This window comes from Macaca thibetana, chromosome 5 (genome assembly GCF_024542745.1).
Source record: "Macaca thibetana thibetana isolate TM-01 chromosome 5, ASM2454274v1, whole genome shotgun sequence".
Taxonomy (NCBI): Eukaryota; Metazoa; Chordata; class Mammalia; order Primates; family Cercopithecidae; genus Macaca; species Macaca thibetana.
Window position 1 is genome coordinate 66660803 of NC_065582.1, and position 18330 is coordinate 66679132.

The 18330-nt window shown below is 37.0% G+C and overlaps 1 protein-coding gene across 5 annotated transcripts in view; it reads right to left on the reverse strand.

The window, feature by feature from the left end:
- SPATA5 (spermatogenesis associated 5) overlaps positions 1-18330 on the reverse strand; it is a 410493-nt gene that overhangs the window by 390705 nt on the left and 1458 nt on the right. For 3 of the 5 annotated variants that reach the window (XR_007725774.1, XM_050791095.1, XM_050791093.1), the window contains exons 2-9: positions 14624-14748; positions 13187-13344; positions 8897-8955; positions 7658-8296; positions 5998-6127; positions 5732-5788; positions 3622-3745; positions 902-1157 (exon numbers count right to left, since the gene is read on the reverse strand). Coding sequence is in view for 4 of the 5 variants with exons in the window: in XM_050791095.1 (XP_050647052.1) it covers positions 902-1157; positions 3622-3745; positions 5732-5788; positions 5998-6127; positions 7658-8296; positions 8897-8955; positions 13187-13344; positions 14624-14748 (1548 nt within the window). In the remaining variant the exon portion in view is untranslated. Of the gene's footprint in view, positions 1-901; positions 1158-3621; positions 3746-5731; positions 5789-5997; positions 6128-7657; positions 8297-8896; positions 8956-11543; positions 11634-13186; positions 13345-14623; positions 14749-18330 lie in introns of those variants that run through there. The other 2 variants (XM_050791094.1, XM_050791096.1) reach the window with 2 other exon arrangements.

Here is an 18330-nt window from a genome sequence, read left to right on the forward strand (position 1 = left end):
TGTGTGTATACTTTGGATAAGTCTAGTAGGATATAGTCATCCCTTAGTATCGATGGAGTATTGGTTCCAGGACCCCTAAGATACCAAAATCTAAGGACTGCTCAAGCCAGTTAATGGCATAGTATTTGCATATAGACTACACACATCCTCCCATATAATTTAAATAATCTCTAGATTACTTTTACCTGATCCCATGTAAATGCTATGTAAATACAGTTTATCCCTGAACAACTTGAGGGTCAGGGACACCAATCCCTGTGCAGTCGAAAAACTATGCATAACTTCTGACTCCCCCAAAACCTAACTACTAATAGCCTACTGTTGACCTGAAGCCTTGCCAATAACATAAACAGCTGATTAACCATATTTTTTATGCAAGAATATACTATATTCTTACAACAAAGCTAAAGAAAAAGCTTTTTCAAATTGTTCCAAATCTTCAAAAAATTTTCCAACATATTTATTGAAAAATATTCATATATAAGTGGACCCATGCAGTTCAAGCCCTCATAGTTCAAGGGTCAACTTAGTTATGATACTATATTTTTTAAATTTTTATATATTTTTTACTGTTTTAACTTTTTTTGTTTCTGAATACTTTCAGACCACAGCTGGCTGAATCCTCAGATGCTGAGCCCAAGGATATGGAGGGCTGACTGTATACACTATAATGGTGGTTATCCTTTAGAGGTAGGATTGAGTGATTTTTATTTCTTTTTAATAATTTTCTGAATCATCTAGGTTTTTCCAACAATATTTTTTTCAAATAAAAATTACACATTTTATAATTAGAAACAAAGCTATTTCCATTAAGAAATCAGTAAAAATATAAATTATTTGTATGTAAATAAACTGGAGATAAGTGCATCAATATAGACTCACCATAGCAAACCACACTCACCCGCTTCATTACACAAGATTTTCAAGTCTGCTCCAACGTATCCATGAGCACTATTTGCCAGCTGCAGCAGCTCAGCCTCAGTGAGCAAATGGGGTACCCTTCGAAGCAGTTTCTGGAGAATATCTAGCCGGTCCTGAGCATTGGGAACTCCAATCTCAATCTCTTTATCAAATCGCCCAGGTCTTCGGAGAGCAGCATCCAAGGCATGAGGGCGATTTGTGGCCCCAAGAACCAACACTTGTCCTTCACTTACTTCCTAACAAAATAAAATGAAAATAAATTTCTTATTTTTCCGAAAGTTAGAAAAAAAAAGCGGGAGGCGCACACTGGCTGTATAGACAAGGATGAATCATCTAACTGTCCAAGCTACTAAGTCCTATTTCTTACACTTTCATTACCTGTCAATTACTTTTATTAGTAATAGATTTTTATTATACATTTATTACTTTTATTATACATTTTCAACGTTCAGCCTAAATGCTTCCTCCTGTAGAAAGTTTTCCAATACTTACCTCTCCATCTACCATGACATCTCTTACTTCTCGCATCTTAACTGTATCATTCTCATAAAAAATAACACATATATAATACTGTACCATATAATTGTTTTAACTGTTTTAAATAGTCCTACTTGGAAGTCAGGATTGTGACACATATAATACTCAAATAGAACAAGATTCTAATAGAAAGTTATCTAAAAAGTCTTTGCTTATAGACTGTTTTTTTTAATATGGATACATTTTTAAATTCCTGAAAATAGAGACAACAATATAACCAATATCCAAGTATCAGCCACCCTTGAATATATAGGTATTTTTACTCTCTGAAAATGAAATTAGGAAAAACAAATAATAAAGAACTATGATCGTGATCAGCCACCTGTAGAAATTATCCAATATTCTATTCAGATGACCCAGAGACAAGCATAACTGGAACACAATTTATGTTAAAAAACTTTTTTTAAAGCTCAAACCTAATCAATTATACTGAATGTGCCAACAGACAATGCATGGACTACAGTGAATCTATGAATTATAAGTTTAGAAGTACAAAAACAGACCCTTAAATATATTCAGACTAAAACATCAGCATCACATGTTTCCATTCCTTGCCCAAAGGCAAGAACACTAATCCACAACAGGCTTATCCCAGTGGCAGAGAAAGACAGCAGATTGAAATAATTAAGATTCTCCAACACTAAGTCTTTCATCTGATTTCCTACTTACCAAGAACCCTTGTAATTATAAGACAGCTCTCTATATTTGCCATCAAGGTGAAAATATGGTCATCCATAAACACAAATATCTGGTCTGCTTAATAGTCACATCTCTGACTATAAATGAACAAACTAGCATCCTATTTTATACATCATTCCCTTGTAAGTGTTATTATCATGGGTCAGTCTGTCCTCACAACTCTATCATCTCCACATACTAATAACACTGAATTCTCCAACTTCATAACCTGAGAATCAAACCTGGGACATGACAATCACTCCTAGGTACTGTTCCAGGACTGAGAACCAGTTGGTCAGGCAGCCTTCACCAGGTAACAACCCTTCTCTTACAGACTTAAAATTTTTAACACGTTAGTATATAAGTGACTTGATGCCAAACCTTTATATTATTTTCACATGTCTACTTTCTGCCACTAGGCAGTAAAAACAAAAAGTTCTAAATGACCAGTTTTTTAATGTGCAAAAGAGACTTGATACTACATAATTTCTAAAATTTATTGTGGTTCTAACATATTATGATTCTAAAAACTTTACTTATTCACAATCTAGCATAAAAAGTGTATTTTTCTAATTAATGGATATCAGGAGTCTTAGAAAATTTTGTTCATGCCTATTGTTAGTCCTATGAATGTTCCTGCCATAATTAGCATATATTTTTTATTAATAAAAAATGTATCCCCTATCAGAGAATCTGGTAATATGAATAAGTTCTTTTTAAATGTTGTACAAAACGTTTTCCATTATTCTCACTTTTTTTCATTTCCCTAGTACAAAGCCTTGAAAGAGTCCATTTGTACATGGGTAATAAGACTTACTCATGACATTTCTTAATAAAAACCCCTCAGGCCAGATGTAGTGGCTCACGCCTGTAATCCCAGCACTTTGGGAGGCCGAGGCGGGCAGATCACGAGGTCAGGAGTTCGAGACCAGCCTGGCCAACATGGTGAAACCCCATCTCTACTAAAAAGATTTTTAAAAATTAGCCAGGTGTGATGGTGCATGCCTGTAGTCCCAGCTACTCAGGAGGCTGAGGCAGGAGAATCGCTTGAACCCGGAAGGCGGAGGTTGCAGTGAGCTGAGAGTGCACCACTGCACTCCAGTCTGAATAACAGGGCAAGACTCAATCTCAAAAAATAATAATAATAAATAATAAAATAAAATCCCCTAAAATTTAACTGCTAAATCTTCCTTACTGATCTTTGCTTCAAGTTTTAAAGCTAATAGCATTTATCACAAAATAAATCCATCATGGTATAGTATTTTATATGCTAGAAAAAACCTGCCAGGTTATGATGTTGTCCTAGCAGTTACTAAGTAATCTACTAAAACAAATTATTTTACAGATCTTTCCCCTAGTTACTATGGCCAATATTTTTCCTTTATCCTAAAATATCCAAAGACACTGACACATTCAATAGTTTTTGCCACTACACATGTATTAAGAATTAATCCTACACAGAATCAATACTAGTGCTATACTTACTGAACCAATGCCATCCATCAGTGTTAAGAGTGAAGCCACAACTCTTTTTTCCACTTCATTCTGGGCCCCCTCTCTTTTTGGACAAAGTGCATCCAGCTCATCAATAAAAATAATTGACGGGTGTCTAAAAACAAACAAGTAAAATGAAATCTCTCATCTGTATTTGATTTTAAGTTTTACTTAGTTTTAATTTTTTAATTGAAATGCAACATATCAAATTTAGAATTTACTTAATACCATAAAGATATTATAATGTTCAGCTAAAAAACCTTAGATTCATTCTAGCCCAAAATACCAACTCACTAACTTCATATTCTATTCTATCTGCCTTCCATTAAAAGGCTGGGTAATTGAGTAGAGTATGCTGCTTAAGAGATGAGAGTCTCTTAAGAACTCTCCCAGTAATGCCCAGAACTCTCCCCAGTAATGCCCATTAAGTTGTTATGACTGGATCAAATTCAGAAGCTGAGGCCAGAGATGCTATCCCTTGGAGCAAGTTTGAAACCAAAGGACATAAACTAGAAATGCCCTGTTATTTTTAAACCATTAAAATAAAAACTTGCAAGATGATCAATTCTCCCATAAACAGATGTGAATTCTCTCACAGAAGGAAATCTCAACTGCCATGAACACAGCAACAGCAAAAGCATACTAAACAATCAGGTGTACCACTAGTTTTAAAATTTTCAATACAGTACTAGGACTACAAACAGCTTATTTCATCTACTATCATTGGGGGAAAAATAAACTTCAAAAATGGCGAGTTTTTTGATTCAAGAGCAGTAATTATGATATTAAACACCAAAACAGCCAGCATTTTGGGAGGCTGAGGCAGGAGAATGGCTTGAGCCCAGGAGTTCAAGACCAGCCTGACCAACATAGCAAGATCCTGTTGCTAGAAAAAAAAAAAAAAATACAAAAATTAGTTGCGCATGGTAGTGCTCACCTATAGTTCCAGCTATTTGGGAGGCTATAGGGGGAGGATCACTTGAGTTCAGGAATTTAGGTTTCATTGTTACACTGTAATGAGTATTAGGATATTGGTCTATAACTTAGTCAAACGTAACGTTAACATCACTCGTAATATAGCTATGTCTCTACCACTGTTTTGCTTTTGTTTGTTTGTTTGTTTTTGAGATGGGGTCTGTGTTGCCCAGGCTGGAGTGCAGCAGTGAAATCATGGCTCACTACAGCCTTGATCTCCCAGGTTCAGTGATCCTCCTGCCTCAGCTTCCTTAGTAGGTGGGACTACAGGCATGTGCTACCATGCCCAGCTAATTATTTTTATTTATTTATTTTTTCTGAGACAAAGTCTCGCTCTTGTCCCCCAGGCTGGAGTGTGATGGCACAATCAAGGCTCACTGCAACCTCTGCCTCCCGGGTTCAAGAGATTCTCCTGCCTCAGCCTCCCGAGTAGCTGAGATTACAGGCACTTGCCACCACACCTGGCTAATTTTTGTATTTTTAGTAGAGACAGGGTTTCACCATGTTGGCCAGGCTGGACTCCAAACTCCTGACCTCAAGTGATCTGCCTGCCTCGGCCTCCCAAAGTACTGGGATTATAGGTGTGAGCCACCGTGCCCAGCCAATTTCAGACAGGGTCCCACTATGCTACCCAGGCTGGTCTCAAACTCTTAGGCTCAAGCAATCCTCCTGCCTTGGCCTCCCAAAGAGATGGTATTACAGGCATGAGCCACCACATCCAGCCAGAGTCATTATTTAATGGGCAAAAGATTTGTCCCTTTGAAGCAAAGTATAACATAACGAAGTTCTAATATAAAGAGCTACAATAATACAGTCTACTAGAAAAACTAAACATATTAGATACACCTAAGCACCCAAAGAAAGTCATGGATTTCTATGCTCAAACAAGGTCACATGATTTATCAAGCACTATGTCTTAATTCTTCTACTTTATGTAATTTAATAACATTTATCAAACTTTTAAAGATTAGATAGAAATAGAATTTCATTAGATCTATAATCTATTTCTACTACTATCACTATTATTTTTGTACTACTGTTTATGCTTTGTATAAGGCGCTAGTATCTCACTTTGACTAATATAGCCTTGATTATTAATTCCAAAACATTTAAAAATAAAAAGTACCGTAGAGTGGCTTCAGCAAATATCTGACGTAACTTTGCTTCAGTCTCACCATAGAATCTATAACAAATAAAATGTATTTAAAGACCATTTCTTATTGTTTTTAAAGCTTTGTCATACTTAAAATTAGTTTCAAAAATTATTTTCCAAACAATTATTAAGAAGCAAAATATTTCAATGTACAAAATATCAGACAGAATACCACACAATCATTTCTAAAAACCATGTTTTAGAAATATATTGTTTACTCTATTAAAACATGCACTTACTTGCTTATAATTTCAGGACCATTAATTACAGAAACATAGGCTCCAACTTCATTAGCAACAGCCCTGGCGATCATTGTTTTTCCAGTACCTGGAGGACCATAAAGTAACACTCCTCTAGGGGCAGGAATTCCTGGAAGAAAAAGTAGAAAACACTAGATTCACCATCACCAGGTTTCTTATAAACGTAAGAAGTTCAAACATGAGTTATAAAATTTAACTTTACCTTGCATCACAAGGAGTCAAGAGTTTTTTCTCCCCCTCCAGAAAGATGTACTAACTAGCCCAAACACTGATCCCCAGCAATGACTTTCTCTTTCTGTAGACCACAGAACAGAAGCAGCATGTGGGTTAAAAAAAAAAAAAAAAAAAAAGCCGGGCACGGTGGCTCACGCCTGTAATCCCAGCACTTCGGGAGGCTGAGGCGGGTGGATCACGAGGTCAGGAGATCAAGACCATCCTGGCGAACACGGTGAAACCCCGTCTCTACTAAAAAACACAAAAAAATTAGCCAGGCGTGGTGGCGGGCACTTGTAGTCCCAGCTTCTCGGGAGGCTGAGGCAGGAGAATGGCGTGAATCTGGGAGGCGACCGAGCTTGCAGTAAGCGGAGATCGCGCCACAGCACTCCAGCCTGGGAGACAGAGCGAGACTCCGTCTCAAAAAAAAAAAAAAAAACTGGACACCAACATTGTTGCAATGCCCCATCCCACACAACACAGTTCAATGATCAAAAAACATAGCGCAGCCGGGCGCGGTGGCTCACGCCTGTAATCCCAGCACTTTGGGAGGCCGAGGCGGGCGGATCACAAGGTCAGGAGATCGAGACCACGGTGAAACCCCGTCTCTACTAAAAATACAAAAAATTAGCCGGGCGCGGTTGTGGGCGCCTGTAGTCCCAGCTACTCGGGAGGCTGAGGCAGGAGAATGGCGTGAACCCGGGAGGCAGCTTCGAGATCGCGCCACTGCACTCAAAAGAGCGAGACTCCATCTCAAAAAAAAAAAAAAAACATAGCGCAGCCACCAATCCCAGTTTTTTTCCAACTAACCATCTTGAAGAGTACATATGTTTGCTGGTATAAAAGGTACATAAGTACTAGCAAAATGCCAATCTAAGGGTTCATTTTACACAGACATATATACACATACACGTATGTATATATAAGATTCATGAGAAAGGAAAAAGCAGAGATCAGACACACCAAATATATGCAAAGGATTTTGGCAATAACAAGGCAGCGGAAGCCCTGAGCTTCCTGAGTCAAGCCATTCCCTTAATTACCTGCTTCAGTGCAAAAAGATGGGTACACAGCTACATTTCCTAACAAAGAAGTTTTATCTAATGTATTTGAATGGTTTATTTCTTCAGTCATTACAGATGACCCAGCATGACAAGATACTTATTCTAGATCCAATACAGGTAATTGTGGAAATACGCTATTAGAAGAGACAAGGCTGTCACTAATTCACATTACAACCTAAAAATACCAAGGCATAGAAAATGGCCCATTTAACTGGCATCTCCCAAAGCAACTGACATCTTCTAACACACCCACTACTCAGAAAATAAAAACAGGAAGAGGATGAGCAATCACTAGATAAGTGTCAACTATCTTTTAACTTGAATTTAACATTTTTGGGTGCAATAAACTGAAGATATCATACCATAACTCTTGAAAAGCTCAGGCTGTTTGAGGGGCAATTCAATTATCTCTCTAATTGCTTTCAGCTGGCTACTTAAGCCTCCTATCATGTCATAAGTTACTTTGAATTGGTTGTCTTGCTCTTTTGAATTTTTATCAATCTCTGTAAAATTGACTCTTGTTGTTGAAGAAATAAAATAAAAAGTATCAGTACTGCACTTTGCTCCTATGCTGAACTTTAGCAGTCTCTCTTCTTCGGTAAGTTGCTCATTTCCTTCTCTGGCAGATTCAAAACTACATTTAACACCTGCGACTTCCTCTAGCATAAGTCCACTGCCATCTCCAGGGCTCTGTGTAACATCCAAAACATCACTGGCTTTATTTGTAATTCTGTCATCAACTGGTTTACAAGGAGTACTTCCTGATGTTGAGATCCGGGTATCCTCCAGATCTAACTGGCTTAGCTGTAAGGATAATTCCAGGCTACTGGTTTCCATGCTGGACTGTTCAAAGGCCATTCTTTGGGCATCAGTGTCAAAGTCACTCTGAGGTCCTCCCAATGTCATGCCATCTGCCCCTTTCACTCGCAGTACTTGCAGCTTGTACGGTCGTCCATAGAATGTACAATACAGAAAGTTGCCTGGTAAAACGATCTTGCCATCTAGAAAATAATTTATTAAATATACATGTTAGCATAATTTTTGTTACCAGTTTAATGTTTAAATAGCAATATATTTCATCTACTAACTGACTGAAAAGACTAAATCAAAGGCAGAGTATTAATAAAATAATTGTCATAAAATATTGAGGACCTAATATTCCCCTATAATATAGCACCATCTGGAGATAGAAGGAAAAGATGATTCTCTGAAATCCTCCACACTGAGTAGATCTCAGATTCTAGCAACCATATCAACAAATAGCCAGGCATTCCATATTCAGTAATAAACTAAATGAAAATGGCACACCCAAACCAACACTCCAAGATAGCATCTCTCACTGGAAAGGGCAAGAACAGTCTCAATTCTACCACTGACTCTTTCCACAGACAAGTCATATATTCCTTTCCACTGCTCAACTGCCAATTAACCAGGAAAAGTAACACATCCCTGTCTTAAAAGTATATTCATTCATTAAGGGGAATATTCTCAAAGCTATTTTGAAGAAAACTACTGTGCACTTATAAGCCCTCAAGGACACTTTATTTGCTGATGCCTTGCAGCTTAAAACTTAAGAAAACAATTTAAAATATTTGTCTCACCTAGTTTTCTCAGAATACAACCAGTCAGTTCTTCTTCATTAATTTCCATATCTTTGTCACTGTTAAAAGAATGAGAAGGGGACAGAAATCAGCATTAGGTACATCAGAAACTAAACTGGTATAAAATTACATGTATATAGTTATAATATAGACTTAATCAAAAGAATAATCCACCTGCAACCTTAAATAATGTATACAATTTTGAAACGATGGACATTTTTCAGAAACATATAGCCATGAAAATATCATTTGGAATCTGTTGCCTTAGTGGCATAAACCAATGTTCTTCAAAACACAAGGGTAATGAAATCATTTCAGTCAGCCCCATTCAGCACTTTGTTAATAGAATAAGAAATGCAGGGTACACTGAATATAGAAAGGGTAAATACTGCTTTGTAAAACATTAGCTTCTAACACATACATACACATATGCACGTATATGAGCACTGTATCTATGGATGTGTATATACAAAGAATCTGATGAAAAAATCCATTTTTTATAAAGAGTCATAGTCAAAAACATTTTTAAAATGCTGACCTAAACTAATAATTCCCTTTATAAAGTTGCCTAGCTTGGAGAAGAGGCTCTTATTAATAACTTACTTCATTCTCTTAGTATAACTTACAAATTATTTCTTCAAGAAAATTAATTCCTATACAGTATGTTACTTGAAGAGGCAGAAGTAGGAAAAAGGGGAGTAACGGTTACAATGGAGGTTTTTTCTGGAGACAGGGCATGACCGAGGAAAAATGAGATCCCCTCCTTCCTAATGATAACTGTGTCTCCCCAGAGAGCTGCTTAAGTGCAGGAAGTAAACACACCTAAATATCATACATTTATAAAGAAATCTGCTCTTGGAGAGTTCTCAGAACAAGAGCATTTTTCCTCCTCCTCTGTGCATAAGCAGCCCGTATCAGGAGGGGAGACAAATAGCTGTCTAGTTCTGTCAGTGACCAGTGGAGCGGGGGCAGTCTAGCCCAAGGGGAAGTGTAAGTGACTGGAAGCTGAGCATGGTGGCTCATGCCTGTAATCCCAGCACTTTGGGAGGCTGAGGTGGGTGGACCGCCTGAGCTCAGGAGTTCAAAACCAGCCTGGGCAACATGGCAAAAACTTACCTCTACAAAAAATACAAAAGAAAATTAGCCAGACGTGGTGGCATGTGCCTGTGTGCCCATCTGGTCAAAATAACCTTGTTCTCCACTTTTTTTTTTTTTTTTTTTGGAGATGAGGTCTCACTCTTGTCACCCAGGCTGGAGTGTGGTGGTATGATCTCAGCTCACTGCAACCTCCACCTCACAGGCTCAAGTGATCCTCCTACCTCAGCCTCCAGAGTAGCTGGGAACATAGGTGCTCACCACCACGGCCAGCTAATTTTTACATATATACACATTTTATAGAGACAGTGTTTCACCATGTTGCCAGGCTGGTCTCGAACTCCTAAGTTCAGGCGATCCACCCACCTCAGCCTCCCAAAGTGCTGGGATTACAGGCGTGAGCCACTGTGCCTGGCTTTCAATCACTTTTATCAGTAATAATACAATATAGTCAATCCTCAATACCTGTGGACGCTGTATTTGGAAATTTACCAACTCCCAAAAATTTATATGTACCCCAAAATCAATACTCACAAAGCATTTGTGGTCATTAGTGACACGGAAGAGCAGCAAAAAATTTGGGTTACCCAACACCCATGTTACCATATAGAATAAGGTGACTCTCCGCCCTGTTTCAGCTCTCATTCAGAGATGACCAGAGAATGGAAGTGATAGGGGACACAGCAGTGTAGTGAAGAAGCTCCAGGCCTGGGGCCAGTTGGAGGGAGTTTGAATCCCAACACTAGCACCTGTAGTGGGGCAGCCTCAGGCAAGTCCCTTAACACTTCTAAATCTCCTCTTCTCTTTTGTAAAATAAAGAAAAGAAAATCTACCAGAATGAATTATTTTGGAGTTTTAAGATTACAATCTATGTAAAATGTATGTGTATGTATGTATTATATTATATTATATATATACACTACATATATTATGTGTGTGTGTGTTGCATGTATGTATATACACATACATACGTATTTCCCTCTAGGAGAAATGTCTCAGTATTTGCTAACGGTGTTCAAGGCAGCTTTGATAGAACATAACTAACCATAAATAATGAGAATCAACTACATATTCATATAAAAGAAAGAGCAAGAAATAGAATGGGGGAAATTTCATGAATCAAACATATGTATAAACTAATGAGAAAATTGCATGTATCTCCTTAAATGCGTACATTTACTTTTGTTTATGGAACTCTAAACCAAGTTATACTTAAATTGCTTTTGTTAAACTCTGAATAGAAAGTATTTATAAATACATGTAAGAACAGTAAAAATATCAAACCAATTTTGCTTTTAAAAAAATAATAGTTGCACATAAAACAATTTCCACTAGAAGGAGCTCTAACATTACTATTAATTATAAAATCTTTCAGTTGCAACTGAAGGATTTAAGCAGACTAAAATGACTGATTTTCCCAATTGGAAATTAACTTTCTTGTCTATACTCTGCTGCCACATTTAAAACATAAGATTTTTTAAAACAAAATTTTCAAACCTGAGTTTTCATTTAAAACATATACAGTCCTCTATAATAAGCAATCATTACTCACCTAAGACTGGTGTGCACTCAAGAGGTCTGATTAGTTTGTAGGTCATCATAAATGCTAATTCCAGTCAACGAATTACTGCTACCTGTAGCACTGTTTTAAGACATAGTCTGAGGAATAATCCAGTTTAATCTGAACAGTACTATTAACTACCTCATAAAATATTAGGCAAGTTACTTCTCATTAAGCTATTTCACCTGTTTAAAAAGGGAAGGGTAAATGTGTGTGTGTGTATACATACGTGCAATATATACAAAGCTTCTGTATACAGCTGGTAGTCAACATACTGTCTCCTGTCCCTTCTGCCTTTTATTATTAATTAAACTGTTACTATAAGCTCTGAAAACATTTTCCTGTTATAAAGGAAAAAATATGCCAAAACTCAAGTCTAAAATCTACAATAGTAACAAAAGAGAAGAAAACATATTAAAATCAAGCTGATAACTAGAAAATGGTTTGTAGTTCTCACATATAATGTAAACACATCCCCCAAGCTATTACTAAGGTGACATTAAAGTATAAAAAGATGCTTTTTGTAAATGACTTTTGATAAGACTTCTATATGCAAACCGAGTCGAAATCCTATTAGATACAGAATATCCAGGAGGATGGATGATATACCTTAACTATCATGATAGGCAGATTCAAACAATTAGCCTGTGGTGAGAGATTATTTTAAAATCTGATAGTAACGACCGTTTGTTTTACTAAATTGAATAATCAACAAGTTAAAATATACAGTCAAGTTCTTTGCTTGCATAGTCTTAATTAAAACTTGTTTCTGTTTGACTCACAGTAATCTACTTTTTTCTTTACAACTGTAAGAAGCCCTGATTACACTGCAAGTCAAGGTGAAAAACACTGCTAAATATTCATCAATGAAAATTACTCTCACCTAAAATATCAGGGCATACTCTAATCATGGAAAATAAAAGTCCTTAGTCTATAAATTATATAGCACTCATTCAGCTTGGGTTGTCTAATACAACACAAGTGACCACTAGCCACTCAGCACACGTAGCTATCAAATGCTTAAAATGGGGCTAGTCTCAACTGTGATGTGCTATAAGTGTAACACACACTGGATTTTGAAGACTTAGTTTGAAAAAAAGGATGTAAAATATCTTAATGGTAACTTTTTTTTTTTTGAGACACAGTCTCACTCTTTCACGCAGGCTAGAGTGCAGTGGTGCAATCCCAGCTCACTGCAACCTCCACCTCCCAGACTTAAACAATCCTCCTGTCTCCACCTCCCAAAGAGCTGGGACTACAGGTACACACCACCATGCCTAGAAATTTTATTTTTTGTATTTTTTGTAGAGACAGGGCTTCCCCATATTGCTCAGGTTAGTCTTGAACTCCTGAGCTCAAGTGATCCACCCACTTCGGGCTCCCAAAGTGCTGGGATTACAGGCATAAGCCTCCGCACCCAGCCCTTATTGGTAATTTTTTATAATTACATGTTAAAATACATTTTTACATATATTGGTTAAATAAAACATACTATTATAATTCATTGTACCTGTTTCTCTCTTTTTAAAATGTTACAAGAAAATGCAAAATTACTTATGTGGTTTACATTTGTGACTCTTATATTTCTACTGGGCAGCTTTGATCCAGATAGTCACCAAAGAAAAGAGCCAAACCTCAGTGCCACATCCATTTCCTCAGCCTGTAGCACAGCACCCACAAGAGGCTGGACTTGGATGGCATCACCAGGCCTCACACCCACATTCTTCTGTGCCATTTCACTCAGGCCAACCTTGCCTCCAGGAAATCCTGCCATAGGCCACGCTGTATAGACCTGCCAGACAGAGGAAATAAAAATGTTAGAAAATAAATATTCATAGAATACCATCAATTTACAAGGTAGAATGCTAAGGACAGTCAAGTACTTAGATATGCAAAATACAGTCTTTACCCAAAAAGATTTATAATCTGATACCAATTGCAGTAAGATAAATTGCATTTTTTTAAAAAATTTAAATACTATAAGGGCTCATGAAAAATAAGCTTTTTAATAATATTACATCTTTTTCTAAAGAGCAAGAATGATCCCACAGTGAAGACAGTAGAAGATATGAAAGATATATGAAAAAAGACAAAGGCATTAACAGGTGATAATGAGGAAATGACAAAAATATTAAGGCAAGATAACTTGTAAAGTAATTCAGCCTGGAAATTAAACTATATCCAGGACATAGTGAGGGACACAAAACAAGAGCTTTGTCAGAACCTGGGTCTTATCAAATTTAAACGTTAAGAGGGGGAGCAAAAATTTCTAGCTTCAGCTCACACACTTATAGTCCTCTCTTTTACAAGACACAGTAAAGGAACTTTAAAGCATAAGCCAGAAAAATGAAAAGAATAAGAGGGGCCATCAGCAGACAAAAAAAATTCAAAGTATTTCCAGAGGATCCCCAGCAGATCAGAGAAGCATCAAAGGAAGCCAGGAAAGATAAGGGGCTGGTAGCAGAGGAGAAAGCCAAGCTGCCAAAAATGATCCAGGAAAGGTTCTAGGCTGAGAATCTCAGGTATGAAGAATGACAGCAAGGAGAAACAGCTGAAACCAGGGAGAATAGTAAAATATTTATATACAGAACAGGTGACCTTCTTACCCCAAAATAATATTTTTATAAAGAAATATAACTAACTGACTGGGAGAAATACTGTCACTACTGCCGGAGGAAACACTTCTCTCTACATAACATTTTAGGGGTTACTATGCCCAGCAGAGTCATAGACAGCAAAGGAACAGAGAGTTAATACACACATTAATGTCTTTTAAAATACAGTTTTTCATTTATTCCTGCTTGTGTTGAAAATTAAAATCAGAAACATCTCAAACACAGGTTGAGCATCCCTTATCCAAAATGCTTAGGACCAGACGCATTTTCAATTTTCGATTTTGGAATATTTGCCTTATGTTTACTGGCTAAGCATCCCAAATCTGAAATCCAAAATGTTCCAATGAGCATTTCCTTTGACCACCACAGCACTCAAAAGCATTACAGAGTTTAGATTTTTGGATTTGCAATGTTCAGTCTTTATTTCCAAACTAAGGAAATGCAAAAGACTCTTACCTCTTGCTTTCCGTTCAAACTAGTAAGCAACACTGGTCGACCTATACATATATTTGCAGACTTCATAGTGTTGAGGCCAAGATGAATAAGGGAATTCTGGAATGTTTTAGGAATTCTGTCATCTACTATGAAGGAAAAGAAAATTATTTTTTACTACTTTGTAACAGAAGTTAAAGCATGCTTTCTTTTGCAGTAAATAAAAATACTCTAACCATATAACCACATGAATGTACTTATCATACCCTGGAGAAACTAGTGTTCCAACTTTTGTTATAACAAACAGATTTAAAACCAAATGCTTTTGAGGGTCTACTGGCAACATATTAAGTATTAACTAAAAACAAGATGTTTTATGGGGTGAGCATTGGTTTCCTTTTTTCTGAGTCTCTAATTTCTTTAAGAACTAAACATAATTGCAAAAGAGAGTCTCAGAGCTTTAAGTTCAAAGTTGAGTCAGCTACTAGTATTCAAAGGATTGAACTGGGAACTGGAACATCTATCTGGCTCTAGAGGATTAAGTTATGTTTCTACTTCTGCCCCACATTATGGTCATCGCCAGATCTTTTTCTTCTGTATTACCAAGAATAGACAAAGATAGTAACACAAGTCGTCTTCCTTATACAAACACACTGACTGAAATCACCACTAGTGATTTCAACTTTTGGCTGAAAAAGGGGGTCCAGAATTCAGTCCAGTTAACAACACCTCTGAAAATGATGTGCTGACATCTCCACTCCTTCCTATCCACCCCACCTCCACCAAGCTCCATATTTAGCTAGGTGTCCCTCCTCTAATTCCCCCAGCACTCTGTGCTGCCAGTTAATAGCATTTATCATAATATTCATTTGTTTTAGTCTTTCTCCTTAATTGTATACTGCTTTGAAGCAGGAATTGGGTCCTATTTCTCTCTGTATCTCCAATGCTTACAGTGCGTTAAATGTAGCAGTTGCACAATAAATGGCCATAAAATGAATAAATGTAGTAAATGAGTATACAATGTTTTTCTTTTCAGCACAAAATCCATGAAACACTTAAGTAATTTAAAAATGTCACAACTTCATTATAAAATTTATTGTAAACATATATACCATAATCACAGAGATCTACCTAAGTTTTCCTTAATAATCAGAAAACATATTTTGTAATAAAAAAGAAACTAAAGCAATGAAAGCAAAACCATAAGGTACAAATATGATTTACGTTATTCTGTCACTACAAAATAACTCCCCAACACGTTTCTTTTTCTTCTTACAAGAGGTGAAAATCTAGAAAAACAAAGCATCTCATAAAGCTAAGATGAACAGCACTGAGTATAAAATGAAATTAACACATACTGCATAATATGAGAAGCTGGACAGAAATTCAATCTTCCAATGAGCATTAGGTATCTTATATAGTTTGCTGGTCATTAACAGCAAAGCATACTGCCATTAGATGATCTCATAATATTCAGTTCCTGCCTCTTTCTTCCCAAACCTCAATGAACTACCTTTCCCTCTTGACAATTACCACACAAGTGTTCTCAGTCCTTCCCAAGACCTTAGTTTTCTACTTCTCCTTCCACCCTATCCGGCACATTCTCCATGCCCCAGGATTTATTCTCCACCTTCTCTTTCAAGGGTAATCATGTTCAAATTCCCATCCACCGGTCTCATTTTCCAAAACATCACCACTGTGTTCTCTGCTTACACTACACAGGTCTACTCAAGTTGTCCACAGAGTTCCCTTCTCACCTCACTCCTCCAATACTTTAAAAATATGTCAACATCTAATTTCCCCATTGACTACTTTCACATTGATTGAGCACCTTAAGTATCAGATTAACAAGATAGTAAAGATAATTTCAAACAACCATCCACCCTTCATTTATTCATTCGGCAAATAAGTACTACGTGCCTACTATATGGCAGATACTATGCTAGGCACTTTTGTTCACAAGTCCTTGGTCTCACAGACCTTATAGCCTTGTAGGATGAGTGAGTTATTAAGCAATCAGTGAACAGCTATAAAATTATAAACTAAGATTAATACAATGAAAAAATGACTTAGAGTGCCAGGAGAGCCTATAATGTGGGATCTGACCTGATTTCGAATATGAGAATGTTTCTCAAAGGAAATGATATTAAAATCAGGTCTGAAAGAAGAGTAGGAACTAACTAAATGAAGAGAAGAAAAAGATAATTCTCAGCAAAGAAGACAGCATGTACAAAGTTCCTGGGCAGAAGGTGGTATGGCGCATCCTCAGGAGAGTATAGACAGAGTGGTGGAAACATAGGGAAGCTATGTAAAGAAGGTCAAGACCACCCAGGACAATAGTGCAACAGGCTGCATTAAGATGCTGGTCATTACTCTGACAGCACTGGGAGTTCAGAAAGGGATGAAAAGCAATGTCATGACAAGATCTGCATCTTACAAGATCATTCTGGCTGTAGAACAGAAAACGAGTAAGGGGCAAAACTGGAAGCAGGAAAATCAACTAAAAGGCTGTTGTAGCAGTCCAGGTGAGAGATGATGGCATCTGAAATTAAGGTAGAAACAGTGGGAATGGCATGTAGAAGAGGAATATGTAAAATATTTAGGTAATAAACATGATTTAGTGGTGAACTAGGTATGTGAGATATGCGGGGGAGAGTCATGGATGACTCTTACATTTCTGAATTTTGCAATGCAAAAAACTGAACAAAATGAAAGTTTGTTTTGTTGGAGGAAATGCGGGCTCATGAAGTTAGTCCCGAAGTATCTTTGAGACACTCATGAGAAGAGTGATTGTACAGCACCATATTCAAAATATGGCCCACAACAATTTGTCAGTGCTTCATGACAAGTGCAAAACATGAGAATAAGTGTTTAGAAGCTTTTATTGAAATTTGCAGAATAATTTCACATCTGTTTAATAAAATTTTTTCCTTATTTTTCTAGAAAATCATTTTGACTGTATTTTACAAAAATGCCGACCTGTGACCTATTGTAAATGTTAAAGTCTTCACCACAGAGAGCTTGAGAAGCACTTGGCTAAAAGACAACTATATCAAGGTGCAAAAACAAAACATTTACAAATATAAATCTGACACTGAAGAGACTATGGATGAGAAACTCTGGTCACTGGATGAACTTGCTAGGGAGAGAGGATTTACTGAGAGGAAAAAAAGGTTTTGGACTAAGAATTGACAAACTTCAACATTTAATGGTCAAGGGAAGAGGACGAGCCTGCAAAGGAAAATGATGAAACATCAACAAAGATGAAGAAAACTAGGCAAGTTTGACAACAAATAAGAAGTTAAGTGTTTCAAGAAGGAGGAAATGGTCAAAAATACCAAAAGTTGCTGTGGTCAAGTAAGGTTTATCAACATGGAGATGCTCGGAGACCACACCAGGAACAGTTTCCATGGAATCACGGGGTGGAAGTCAAAGAGGAATAGGCTAAGGAGAGTATGTAAGTGATGAGGCGGCAGAGACCACTCCATTTTAGAAGTTTGGCAATGGACAGAGAGATGGTTGCAGGAAGAAAATGTGGAGCTTTTGTTCTGATTTAAAGTGGAAGAGAAATGAGCATGTTTAGATGTCAATGGGAAGGATCTAGTTCAAAAACAAGTTGAACCTTCACGACAGAACAAGTTGTCCTCCCATACCTAAGGAAGAGTGAAAATACCATGTGAACTCTAAATCGTCTTTAAGGTCTGATTAGACATAAAAAATGTTGCCACTAG